Genomic DNA, 12322 nt, shown 5'->3' with positions numbered 1-12322 from the left:
AAAATTTTTTTTTTTTTTTTTTTTTTTTAAGGTAATCAGCAACAACACTTCTAATTTCTAATCAGATGTATACCTTACTTTACCACATTGCATGAGGACATAAAGCTTTCTAATTTTCTAAGAGATAGAAGTTACTGTTCTGATTGAAAGGTGCATGGAATGGTCTCCTCTGACTTCTGTTCTTTAAAAAAATAAAAATATAGAACCGTGGTGTTAAGGCTGTGGCTCTCCTGCTCTTTCTCCCCAAGTTTCCTATTATTATTAGAGGCAAAAACCTTTAAAAGAGCACAGAAAACACTGCATATCGGTGCAAATCGTATTGACACTGATAAAAAGAAAATTGTCCTTACTGGCAGTCAGGCTTTTTTTTGGCTGATTTGGCCGATTATTGTTGTATGCATGTGTGCAGCTGCAGCATGCACATGGCCTATCTGGCTGCGTCAGGCAGGTCCTTGCAGTGAGGGAGTGGGGCAGGGGCAGGCTGGGTGCAAGATAGGGCCACGAGCAGCTCATCCAGGGGTACAGGGGGGTGGCTCCTGCCACTGTGCACACCCCCAGGGGAACCATGGAGGGCATATGCCCCCCATATCTGTGTACAGGGTGAGGGCAACCTGCTACTGTGGGCAGGGGCTGGTGCTGGGCTCTTCTCCATGGCGGGGTTGAGCTGCTGCTACTTGTTCCCAGGGAACACCCCTACATACGTGTTCTGGCACACGGCAGATTGTCCTGGGTGGGGTAGAGGAGGCTGTAGCCTTACCTGGGATTCTGGGGGCCTTGTGGGGCTGCTGTGGTGGTGGTCTGGGTGTGTGGAGCCTGACCGGCAGCTGGAGTATAGCTCTGGCCCTCCAGGCTCTGGTTTTGGGCAGCGCACACTACAGCCATGTGCACCACCTTTTTTTTTTTAAATGTATTTTTTGAAATATTGGGAATTCCCTTTCATGTCTACGTGTTCTGTGCCTCAAAAGCCTTTGAGGTGGTGCAGAGAACGTGCACGCACTTGTCTGGACATGCCCTATGTGTAAAATACTTGTGGGCAGTAGAAGATGCCTTTAAAAAAACAAACAAACCAAGTCCCCAACCCCCTGCATTTTATATAGGTTTTAAGCTGGAATTTTTTAAAGTCTGTTAATTATGTGTCTTCATGTTGCTTTATTATTGCTAAGCTGAACTGTTGCAGTTCTAATGTCAGTGGGATCTGGTATGAAAAAATGCAAGGTAACAGCTCCAGGTTTTCAGTATAGCAGATGAGGATTGAGTAATGCAGCGAGTTGTTTCGATGCGTTAGTTTAATAATGAATCAACTGTCTCCAGAAACCTCAGGCACGGTGCAGAGTGCCACTTTGAAAATGCTTTTTGCCCTTCATCTCTGCTCATCCATATACTGAAAAAGTGTCATAGCCACTTTTGAGTGTATGCGTGAGGTATTGCTCAAATAGTGGTAACGTTACCTTTTTGGTACTCAGTATGTGTGTGCGCATGCAAGTGGGTAAGTTGCATTTTCACAGCATACCCTTACCCAGATAGATATTGGATAAATGACAGTAATTGTCACATCACCTCACATCAAAACTCATGAAACTTGTAGATACTGAAGAATTTTGGAAGAAATTGAATGAGGGTTATGACTAACAAGTTTTAAGGCTTAAATATATATCAAAGACCCTGCAAGTGATCAATAAAATACAGTATGTTCTCCTTATTTTAATTGCTGTATGTTCTATTCTAGGTTAATAAAGCTGGTTGGACGCTGGAGCAAGTTGACTTGTTTGAAATCAATGAAGCTTTTGCATCAGTAGCTGCAGCAATAGCAAAAGAACTGAAACTAAATCCAGAAAAGGTAACTATTGCATTCACCCTCAAAATCTTAGCAATTCTTTAGAGTACCTGTGTTGGGCAATTTGTGACTAGAATTTACTGTAGTTCCTAGGCTTGCACACCCAACTTTCAGTAGCATTTCTCTGCATCTTAAATTCTGTAACCTCTCTATAGAGAAATACCCATTTAGGCCAGGGATAGGCCTTATGTTTGGAGCAGGAAATACGCCTCTTAGTGCTGACATACCATGCTAGGAGTCATTCAAGCAGATTGTGCTATTACTTACTTCTAATAAATTTGCTGGAAAAGTTCAGTTTCTGACTATGATAGAGATTCCTAGTATTTCCAGTATCCCACAACCCCCTGTACTCTGCCTCATCCCCACTGTACAGTTACATGTGAACTAATAACTATTAAGAACATGGTCCAAAACAGCTTAAGAAAAGCTGTTCCTAAGGGCTTATTGTTTACTGTTCCTTTGGGAGACAGTAATACAAGTTGCAGTCCACAAATGTGGTAACAACTGTAACCCAGAACTTTCCTGTGATTTCCTTCCCAATCCCTGGAAGGTGAAGGAGACAAAGCTGAACAGTCATAAATTCATATGATTGACTTACTCTCTTTATTTCTTTTCAGGTGAATATTGAAGGGGGGGCTATTGCCCTTGGACATCCTCTGGGTGCCTCTGGCTGTCGCATTCTTGTTACTCTAATGCATGCATTAGAACGAACAGGTGGAAAACATGGTGTTGCTGCCCTTTGTATAGGAGGTGGGATGGGAATAGCTATGTGCATTGAAAGATGAAAATGAACGAAGCTTGTTTGTAGTGTGTTTTAGTGGTTTCAGTTTTCCAATAAACTTTATCAAGCTCATTTGACTCAATTTTACTTACAATATTTTTAATAGTTATACAACACTGCCTTACACTTACGCTGCTCAGTTCTGCTCTCCTAACAGGAAGAGATTCTAAACACTAAATTCAAGAGAGGTTGAAAGTTGGTAAGTCAAAGCTGAATATAGACAATCCTTCCTTACTGTGCACGTGTTTTTATTAACACACACACTGCCAACTACAGACAGGAAAATCTACATTACATAACTCAACACAAATAAAATGCCTCTTATTCTTCAAGTGCTCCAGAACGAACTGCATCTTCATAGCACCCTCCTTTATCATCTTTACTTTCGGGATGCAGCTTAATAAGGTCATCAATTCGAAGTATAGTAATTGCTGCTTCTGTTGCAAATTTTAAGCTCTTGGTTTTGACCAAGGTAGGCTCAAAAACACCAGCTTGTTTGTTATCACGAGGTTTTCCATTTATTAAGTCAAGACCAATCCTGCAATTGAGAAATGTATCAAGTAAGTACAAGCAGCGCTATTCAGCCCTATGCCCTCTGTCCTTTTCGAAAACAAGCCTGTGGTTCAGCTGTAATATTTGTGTGTAGATCAAGTTGCAGGATGGCGTGCAGGGAAGCTTAGTAAATTTACAAATACATCACAAAATAGTCAAGTTAGATGTAAAGTGGCATCAGTAGACTACTAAAATAACTCTTCACTCAAGAAAGTGGGCTCAGGTTGACTTTTTTTTTTTCCCCCTTCACAAAGATACTTACCATTTCAGATTTTTGCGTTCTGGATTAACTTGGGCTTCATTGTGAAATGCTCTCAACTTTGCAACAAGATCTATGGCATCCTGAGCAGCATTTACTGCTAAAGTATTTGGAATAACTAATAGTGATCTTGCAAATTCTGCAATAGCAAGCTGCTCACGGGATCCCTAAAGAAGGAAGAATAGGTAACTGTAGTTATTTTGATGCTCAAAGATTTTTCAAGCCAAATGGTGCATTATAAGCAGGCAGATGCAGCCATAACTTCAGAAGAAAACTAGATTAAAGTGATTTATTTTGTAAGAAGACAGAAAAGATTTTAGCCCAGAAAAGTTTGATCAAAATGAGGTGAAACAGGGAAGAGGAAGGGGGCTACTCAGCTTGGAAGAAGTTGCCTTGAAAGCTGAATTTTATATTTGCATATAATAATTACTCCCAACCCATATGTGCAAAAAAGCTTACAGAAGCTGAAAGTGAAGACTTGTGCACTAGTAAATCCACTTGCAATCAGTTCTTATTTTCTGTAATGGTACACAATGTTTTATAAAGCAGGCTTACCATGCTAGTTGCATAATTTTCAAGATATATTGAAAGTGCTGCCTCTACAGCACCACCACCTGGAACCACAGATTTGGACTCCAATACTCTCTTAACTACACAAAGAGCATCATGGATGGACCGCTCCATTTCATCACACATGAAGTCATTGGCTCCCCGTAAAATAATAGATGCAGAAGTACGAGCCTTAGTACTGTTGAGAGAGAAAAGAGTTGCTTACTTCAGAGAGATCACTAATGTTCTACTATACCATCATTATAGTTAATTTTTTAACAAAGATCTAGCCTTAAATGTTAAACTGTCCAAAGATCTTGCAAGAACTGATACAACTTAACAAATCAATGTGCGTGATAATTCCCCTGGACAGGTTGGAAGCTTGTATTTAGGCTCTTAATGCATTTATTTGCTCACTTAATTAGGAAATTTTACTTACAGTATGAAGGAAAAGACATTTTCCACCAATGAATATGAAACAAAAACCAGTTATCAACAGAAACACAGAGTTTAGAACTGTGCTTGTTTCAATCTACTGCTTTCTTTATTCTAGGGCTGCCCAATTTGAGTGACTGCATGTCCACCTTGCCTGCCACAATGCAGAAGCCCACAAACCATTGTGGGAACACCCCCCCCTGCACAACATGGGCTCCTTATGCAATGCAACATGTGACCCTTCCCTGTTGCATCACAGGGACCCTCCCCACCACTACACCATTCCATGCCATTAGCCCCCCTCCACTGCTTTACCCCATGGGTGCCCAATGTGCTAGGGACAGGCAAGAGAACTGGAGGAGGGAAGGGGAGCCAAGGGATTCTGGCAGCAGCAGAGTAAAGAGTGGCAGGCCACTGTTTAATCCCTCAGGGGCTTCCTGTGCCCCTAACAATCAGTTGGACAGCCCTGCTTTATTCAACAGCCAAAACTAAACTAGTGGAACTGCTGGTATTACAGCAATGGGTGGCTGTGAAGTTGCAGAAGTGAGTAAATACCCTACTTTCTGACAACTCTTTAGTCCTATGAAACTAAAAGCAGATGTCATATCAGAACATACAGGGAACTACTATATTTACTTGATTTCCACAACGAGTTCTTTTTCCAGCCAAAAGGGGGATAGTGAGGAAGCCAAGTCTTATATTCAAGTACTGGCCTGGGGGAGGTGACCACAGCGGCCCTGGTTCCAAGTCTGGGGCCAAAGCTAGAGCTGAGCTGCTGCCTGCCCTGGGTGGGGTGGCTTTTACAGTGGGGAGATGGTGTAGTGGGGAGGGAGTTTGCAGAGGAGACCACAGGGACAAGAGTAAGTGGGAGACCATATAGCAAGCTTGCCTCCATCCTACTGCTTATTTTTGGCACCCATGCACCCTCAGCTCAAACCCAGCCAGGCTTGGAGCTGCTGTTGTGCTTCTACCTGCCCAGGCTGGACCACAGCCACTGCTGCTCTGGAGCCAGACAGAAGGTAAGCAGGCTGAGGCAGGTACAGGCCTGTTTGTGAATAATGTGTTTTAAACAAGCCAATCCTTTAACAACCTTGACTGGCCACTAGTTAATAATTAGAATTAGACTGTCTGAGAAATGTCTAGCCACAGCAAAAAAGGTGAAACACTGGTGGTTTTCACCACTGATTTTACAGTGAGCTTAATATGCTTTATCCCACGCGTATAACTGCTCATACTACTAAGATCGTATGGCAGCAAATAAATGGGAAATTTACTTTTAGCGGTGCAACAAAACTAATGTGGCATATCCACTCAATTTTTTTTTTTTTTTTTTTTAAAGAAACATGCTCTTACTTCTTGACTAATATCAGCTCATCATCACATATTCTTTCTTGAACTACCTCTTCTGCCTGTCCCAGCATTGATACCTCAAAGCTTTCTTCACCTTCCAGGTTAGCCAAGGTTGAACACACAGTTGCTTTTAAAACAAAAAGCACAGATGGTGAAATTAGCACATGTAATTCTAGCACATACCATTATCCTGTCAGTCTTCTAGAATAAATATAACTGTCTATGAAAAACCAAACATCAGTATGCTAAATAGTATTTCCTCATAAAATGGTAGACTAAGCATTTCTAATCTATCTGGATGCATCAAGAAATATCAATTTTCTTGAAGACTACATCATTGCTTCTTAAAATCAATTTGTTCTTATTGTTTCTGGTCTTACACTAATACAGTTAAAAAGAAGGGATGTGAAAGTAAGTTTTTATACCTTGACTAATGTCAAAGTTCCTGCAAAATTCTAAGCAGACTTTACTTGAAAGTTCCACAAAAATTGGGATTGAAGAGTTTTACCCTACAAATAGTTTCTTCTCTATAGTTGCATGATTTTGTTAAAGAAAGTCGGGAATTAAGAAAATATTAAACGTGGACTTAAAAGCAGAGTTTACTCAAGCCAAGTTCACAAGAACTGAGTCTGGTTCTTCTAAAGTGAGGAAACCTTCCCACTACCAGCCATCACGTTTCTTCATTCCACATCTTCAGCAGTCATTACTCCATGGCACTTCTCTTCCATTTAGCAAAGATGCTCCCTATCTGGAATCTGCAAAACCCAAACACCTTCATTTTCAAAAAAACCCTAAACTATGACCAAGGTCCTGATACATACATACCTCCAGAAGCTTTGGCTATGCGTTTTAGATCCTTTTTCAGAACTCTGCGTACTGCCATAGCACCAGCATCAACAAAATATTTCAGACACATATCATCAATGCCACCGGTAGTTAGAACAACATTGGCACCTGTAGCTAGAATCTTCTGAATCCTCTCTTTAGTGATATCTGACTCTCTGCAAAAGGTAACATGAACAAGTGTTTATAACCTAAAATTATTATAAAAAATGGCCTTCAAAATCCTAAACTGTAACCATGCCTTTTTTATCCCACGTATGGAACAGTTAAACAGATGCACAGCACAGACCTCCAGATATCACATTAATATAGAACCACTTGAAATTACCTGTTAACATTTAGCTTCCTAGTTTAATACTGTAACAGTGAACTAAATTTAGATTATTCAAACATACTCCAATGATTCCATACTGTATTTTTTGCATACCACATGCCCCCCCCGACATATATACCGCTTAGAAAAGGAAAGATGAAGCAAAAACCAAAAAGAAAAGATTTTTCCAGTCTTTCCTGATGCAGCATAAGCTCACCATGGCTGAACACTCTCCTAGGAGCATTCAAAAGCTGTTGCCAGTTCAGCAGCAGCTGTCACAAAGGTAATACTTTAGCTTTGGAGCTGCTAAGGTGAGTGAAGCTGAGCCTGCATGTGGTGTCCAAGAACCCCAAGCATGAAAATTTGCTTCTTTGCTTAAAACGTGCACCTCAATTCTGGATGGCTAACTTTTAAGTAAAAGGTGCATGTGGTATGAAATACAGTACTTTCCACTGTTATATTAAGATGTCATAGCTACTTATGGCAGTTAATTTGTTGCCTATCAGTTCAGCTTAGGACATCAAGCCATCCAGAAGCCCACCAGAATTAAAAATACTAAAATGATACATGGAAAAAAACTGGCACACCTCTGTCTGATCTGGTCTAGTTTCTCAGGATCTGTAATAACGACTTGAACACCAAGCTTCATTTTTGTTTTCTGCAGACTGAAGTCCAGGCAGGCAATCTTTGCATTAACTATTCTCTTAGTCATACCTATGTGAAAAAATGGGATTTAAATTTAATTAAGCATTTAATTAAAACTGTTTAATGAAAATAGCACCAGTTACATTATCTTATTTATAAATTTAATCAGTTACCTCTAAAACTATTTCTGTTCCTCAAATTTTAATGTGTTGCAAGGGTGTAAATATATTTTCTTGCACATATGCAACTTTCCCCTCAAAAATCAACCCCCCAAATTTGGTGCATGTCTTAATCAGGGAAGTTGTCTTTGCTGGAGAAGAAGGAAGCATGGAGATATTGTGCATGCCACACAGCTGTCAAGATGGCAGAGTCCTGTGTTAACTTTCTCATAGTCATAGGTATTTTGCTGAGCACTGTACTTGCTGCTTCAGGCACAAACTGAGCTGTCGTAGTATCCTGATGAGGTTTGTGATGTGGAAACAGTACTGTTTTTTTTTTTTACTGTAAGTAGTTCTTTACTTGAGACCCTGCAAACACTGCCCTTTCAAGGGTCTGGGGCCTAACCTGGTGTGACAGATTAAATCCCAGGGAACACAGAGTATCCAAGAAGTGTGATATCCCTGGAGACCGCCTGCTACACCAGGAAGTTCCTGTTGCCTCATACACAACTTCTCCTGGAATGTCACACTTTCTGGGCACTTCTATGTTCTCAGGAGAACTTAGTCTATGCCACAGTTAACCATGAACCTGGAAAAGAACTTTTTCTTCTCTACGTTCTGCCTTTTGAAAACAAGGTTTGTTTTATTTGGGGATATACTGTGTACAAGAAAATAAGGTATGTTAAACTAAGCAAAGTAGATAAAGTAACAACACAAAGCAGGGGTGGGAAATGTGGCCTGCGGGCCAGATGCAGCCCACCAGGCCATTCTATCTGGCCTGCAGCGCTCCTAAACATTTTAGAAAATTAATATTTATCTGCCCCTGGCTGCATGTTATGCGGCCCTCAATGGCTTCCCAAAACTCAGTAAGCAGCGCTCTGCCCAAAATAATTGCCCACCCCTGACATAAAGAGTAGTAAAATACCTTTCTATACCCAAGCATAATCTTAGTTGCTTTCTTTGGAAGCACCTTTAAGCGCTTCTGAATTCAATATTAAGTGACATTATTGCTAAAAATAATTAAATGGAACCATCAAATTCCAGCATAATTGAAATGTTGCTCTATAGAGATCTACTGCTACAGTCTCAGTAAAAGAAAAATGCTGACAGACTTAGCTTTTACATCCAAGTAACATAATTTTAGGGATTTTTATTTTTTATAACACACACATTTGAGACCTTCCACTGCAGACAGCAATCCCTAGGTGTTACCCAAGGAGTTCCACTCTGCCTTCCTAGCCTATTTGCTACCCCCTTACTGAAGCCTCTGAACAACTGAAAAAGAGGCATCAGGACACACCATGGTAACTACCATATTACAGTCCATCTTGCTCAAAAGCAGTTTGGACAAAGACACAATGTAAAGAGAAAAACTGAATATTTAAAACTTAGTGGTCTTGGGTATAAACAAGGAGTTATTTCTCAGACATGATTTCAGGACTCAATATTTATATCCATTGCAAATTTCTTTCACAAACTTCACAGATGCTTATGAGTTTCAGGGGAAAGTCTGAACTTGAGGTACCTACTTTTTTCCTAGAGATGGGTAGTTAGAAATTGTTAAACATCTAACTTCAACTACTAGACTCATGTTATGAAATTTTAGAAAAGCCTCCTCCCCTGGAGGACCACTAACAAGATTTAGGCACAGGAAAAATTTTATGTGCAATTACAAATCGCTAGAATTTAAGAAAAATCCAACCATGTCAAAAAATCAAATGCTGCTGCCCTTCATCATATGATAAGAAGCCTTTCTTCTCAAGATCAACAATTTAACAAAATACCCAGATATTCTTGTGCAACTCTTGTCCTACTTTATTGGGGGAGGGGGTGAAACGCAGCACGGTGCAGATTAACATTTTTTCCATTTACATTTAAATGAAATTTAATTTCATTGAATTTTAACGTTGACTTGTTTTAGGATTAATTTAATTTTTAAATGAAAAATACTTCATTTCCTAGCTTACTGCATCAGCAGAAGCATCACCACACAACAATACTCGTAAGCACACATCAATTTAGTGAGTGCAATAACTAATCTATCAAAAAAAAATATCTTACCCTGAGAACCCACCACACAATTCAGTGCATAACCATTCACAAGAATACTTTCTTTCTGGCTACGGCCATGTGCCTTCAGAACATTAATGGAGTTGATTGGATATCGGGCCTGACCCTTTTGGTCTGTGTATTTAACTGCACTTGCAGCTTCCACCACCATGTTAGCAAAGAAGTCACCATCTCTAAAATAATACTGTTAAGGCCAAAATTAATTATAAAAGACAACCAACACTGTACAAATTAACTTAGAACTCAGCATAGCATTTGTATGTGTAGCACCGATGTCAGGCAAGTAGTCTTCTACCATAGTACAGTGGTGATTATGGCAAAAGGACAGCTTTAAGTGACCTACAATTAATACCACATTTTCTTCCTTTAACCTCCATGAAAGAGCAAGGCTTAATGCAATCAGAATTTGTTACATGAAATATGGAGACTAATAATCTTGTGTATGTTCACCTATTTTTTTTCTTTGAAACATTTCCCTCAAATGCAAAATGTAAATATACTGGCTAAGGTAAAGACAGGAGTATGAGAGAAGGGATGTACTTCACAGCAGCAACAAACCTGGACAAGACACAAGGTTAAACAAAAGAAAGACGTGTTTGTTAAATGGAAAGCAAAGAGCTTGTTTTAATCTTTAAACTAAGAAAGGAGGCAAACCAACCACTGATTTATTTTTAAAATAAATACTTATTTAAATTAGTAACAAACAAATGAAAAAACAAAAAATGAAACAAAAACAAGCCCAAAACAAAGTTTACACCACACACTATCCTATTTTCTACAGCTGAGAAAGGAAAAAATGAAAAATATAGGATTTAAATGAGAATAGCTCCTTCAAATCTCTTACAGCAGCTGTGATGTCACTTTCTGTCACAAGAAATAACTAAAATCTCATCTTAAAGTAGGCTAATTGCAACACTTTGTTAAAATGTTACACTGTGAAAACCAGGGGTTTCCAAAATCTTTTCAGGCCACATTTACCATCAGATAATTTTGTACAATCAGGCATACCCAGTTACTACTGTTCATGTGCCCATGAATAAGGGGAAAATGAGATTTATTATACTTCTGTTCTATGGTAATTACACTCCTGCCCACTCTTAACCCACAATATGAGCTACGCTGCAGGAGCATGGTGGAAGGAAAGTTATCCCAGTTCATTTTTTTACTGTGGGGTAGAAGTGGACAAATGAACAATTACTGTAAAACAGCAAAGCCCCACCCCATGAACTGCAAGCACAAACTGTCCATGTTTCTGCAATAACCCTGCAATAAATAAAAGCTAAACCAAGACAATTAAGCCCTCTTCCATTCAGGAGTAGGCTGTCCAGGTTAGCCTTCAACAGAGTATGTAAGGCCATGGGGATACTTACACACAGCAGCTGAGAAGTAGTAAAGGGCATACAGAGCAATTACAGGAGAATGACTGATTACAAGATATTCAAGCTTTCCCTTGCTTTGTTTGAAATTAAGTGAATGTTACTTTTCTGCTACCACAAAGGATACATTCCTATGATTTTGGATGACATTGATGTTTTAGCTGAATTAATAAGACAATCTCTGCCCAGTTCATCTGTATTAATAATAAGATTTTCATTGATGTAGCGAACAGCTTCCCTGTTGAATAAAAAACAAAGAAAAATTTGTTCCCTCTGGAAACAGTTTCATACCTATGACAACCCCTTTCCCCAGCTCCTCCTCCCATAAACATTTAGTTCATTTTATTGATGAAAATTCTGGTTTTCCCCACATGAAACAGCAAGAATTTCCTGTCAGGACATACTTAATACTGTGGTAGAACAAAATTGACAAACATCCCCAAGCCTTAACCAACAAGCACCATAAGAAAAGAACCTGCACTGTTGACAAATACAGCGGAGTCGCATCATACGCACATTTAACTTACGCAAATTCATCATACACGTATGCCCCAGAGTACCAGTTGTTTGGATTCAGCCTGCGGCTGCCCCTCGCAGCGCTGTGCACGGGGCCAAGCAGCTACACTGGGAGCAGCTGGATGGGGGAGGGAGCAGACTGTACCACTGGGCAAGCCCCCCAGCTCCCGGGACCTAGCATGCATGCAGCCCCCACCACACGTATGTGCTAGGTCCCAGGAGCAGGCCAGCTGATATTCAAGGGTAATTTTGCCTATATGCGATTTTTGCCTTACACACTGACTTTAGAACCTAACCCCCACGTAACATGCGACTCCACTGTATACATGTAAATGAGATAATGCATTCACTATATATTATGCTCTCCTAGAACTGGAATACGTTGTTATTCCACTGAATCAGACTTACTTGCAAGCAAGTCGATATCCACCAATAATGGAAGTAGGATGAATTTTCTGTTTGACTAATTCATCTGCGTTCTTCAGAAGTTCTGCAGCAATAATTACCTGTTTGTGAAAACAAAACAAACATCAGGCAAATCAAATCCTCTGTGCCAAAAACAAACTATTGCAGGTGGAAAAATGAGTGAAATTTACATAGCAGTTCTTGCTTCCACAAAGGGATAAATAATGGCTTGAAAG

At 39.8% G+C, this 12322-nt stretch overlaps 2 protein-coding genes across 3 annotated transcripts in view; one reads left to right on the top strand and one right to left on the bottom strand.

Annotated features, from left to right (window-relative positions):
- Window positions 1-2692, top strand: part of ACAT2 (acetyl-CoA acetyltransferase 2) — a 24393-nt gene extending 21701 nt beyond the window's left edge. The window contains exons 8-9 of the mRNA XM_019527091.1: window positions 1727-1837; window positions 2452-2692. Coding sequence (XP_019382636.1) covers window positions 1727-1837; window positions 2452-2619 — 279 coding nt within the window. The 3' untranslated portion in view covers window positions 2620-2692. The remainder of the gene's footprint in view (window positions 1-1726; window positions 1838-2451) is intronic.
- Window positions 2693-2846: 154 nt separating this feature from the next.
- Window positions 2847-12322, bottom strand: part of TCP1 (t-complex 1) — a 26676-nt gene continuing 17200 nt past the window's right edge. The window contains exons 1-9 of one of the 2 annotated variants that reach the window (XM_019527089.1): window positions 12090-12206; window positions 11293-11403; window positions 9781-9962; window positions 7504-7630; window positions 6586-6761; window positions 5764-5887; window positions 3982-4174; window positions 3430-3593; window positions 2847-3153 (exon numbers count right to left, since the gene is read on the bottom strand). In XM_019527089.1, coding sequence (XP_019382634.1) covers window positions 2937-3153; window positions 3430-3593; window positions 3982-4174; window positions 5764-5887; window positions 6586-6761; window positions 7504-7630; window positions 9781-9962; window positions 11293-11315 — 1206 coding nt within the window. In that variant the 5' untranslated portion in view covers window positions 11316-11403; window positions 12090-12206 and the 3' untranslated portion in view covers window positions 2847-2936. Of the gene's footprint in view, window positions 3154-3429; window positions 3594-3981; window positions 4175-5763; window positions 5888-6585; window positions 6762-7503; window positions 7631-9780; window positions 9963-11292; window positions 11404-12089; window positions 12207-12322 lie in introns of those variants that run through there. The other variant, XM_019527090.1, reaches the window with a different exon arrangement.

This window comes from Gavialis gangeticus, unplaced genomic scaffold (genome assembly GCF_001723915.1).
Source record: "Gavialis gangeticus isolate Ggan-Ray unplaced genomic scaffold, GavGan_comp1, whole genome shotgun sequence".
Taxonomy (NCBI): Eukaryota; Metazoa; Chordata; order Crocodylia; family Gavialidae; genus Gavialis; species Gavialis gangeticus.
This window is presented reverse-complemented; position numbering and strand designations above follow the sequence as displayed.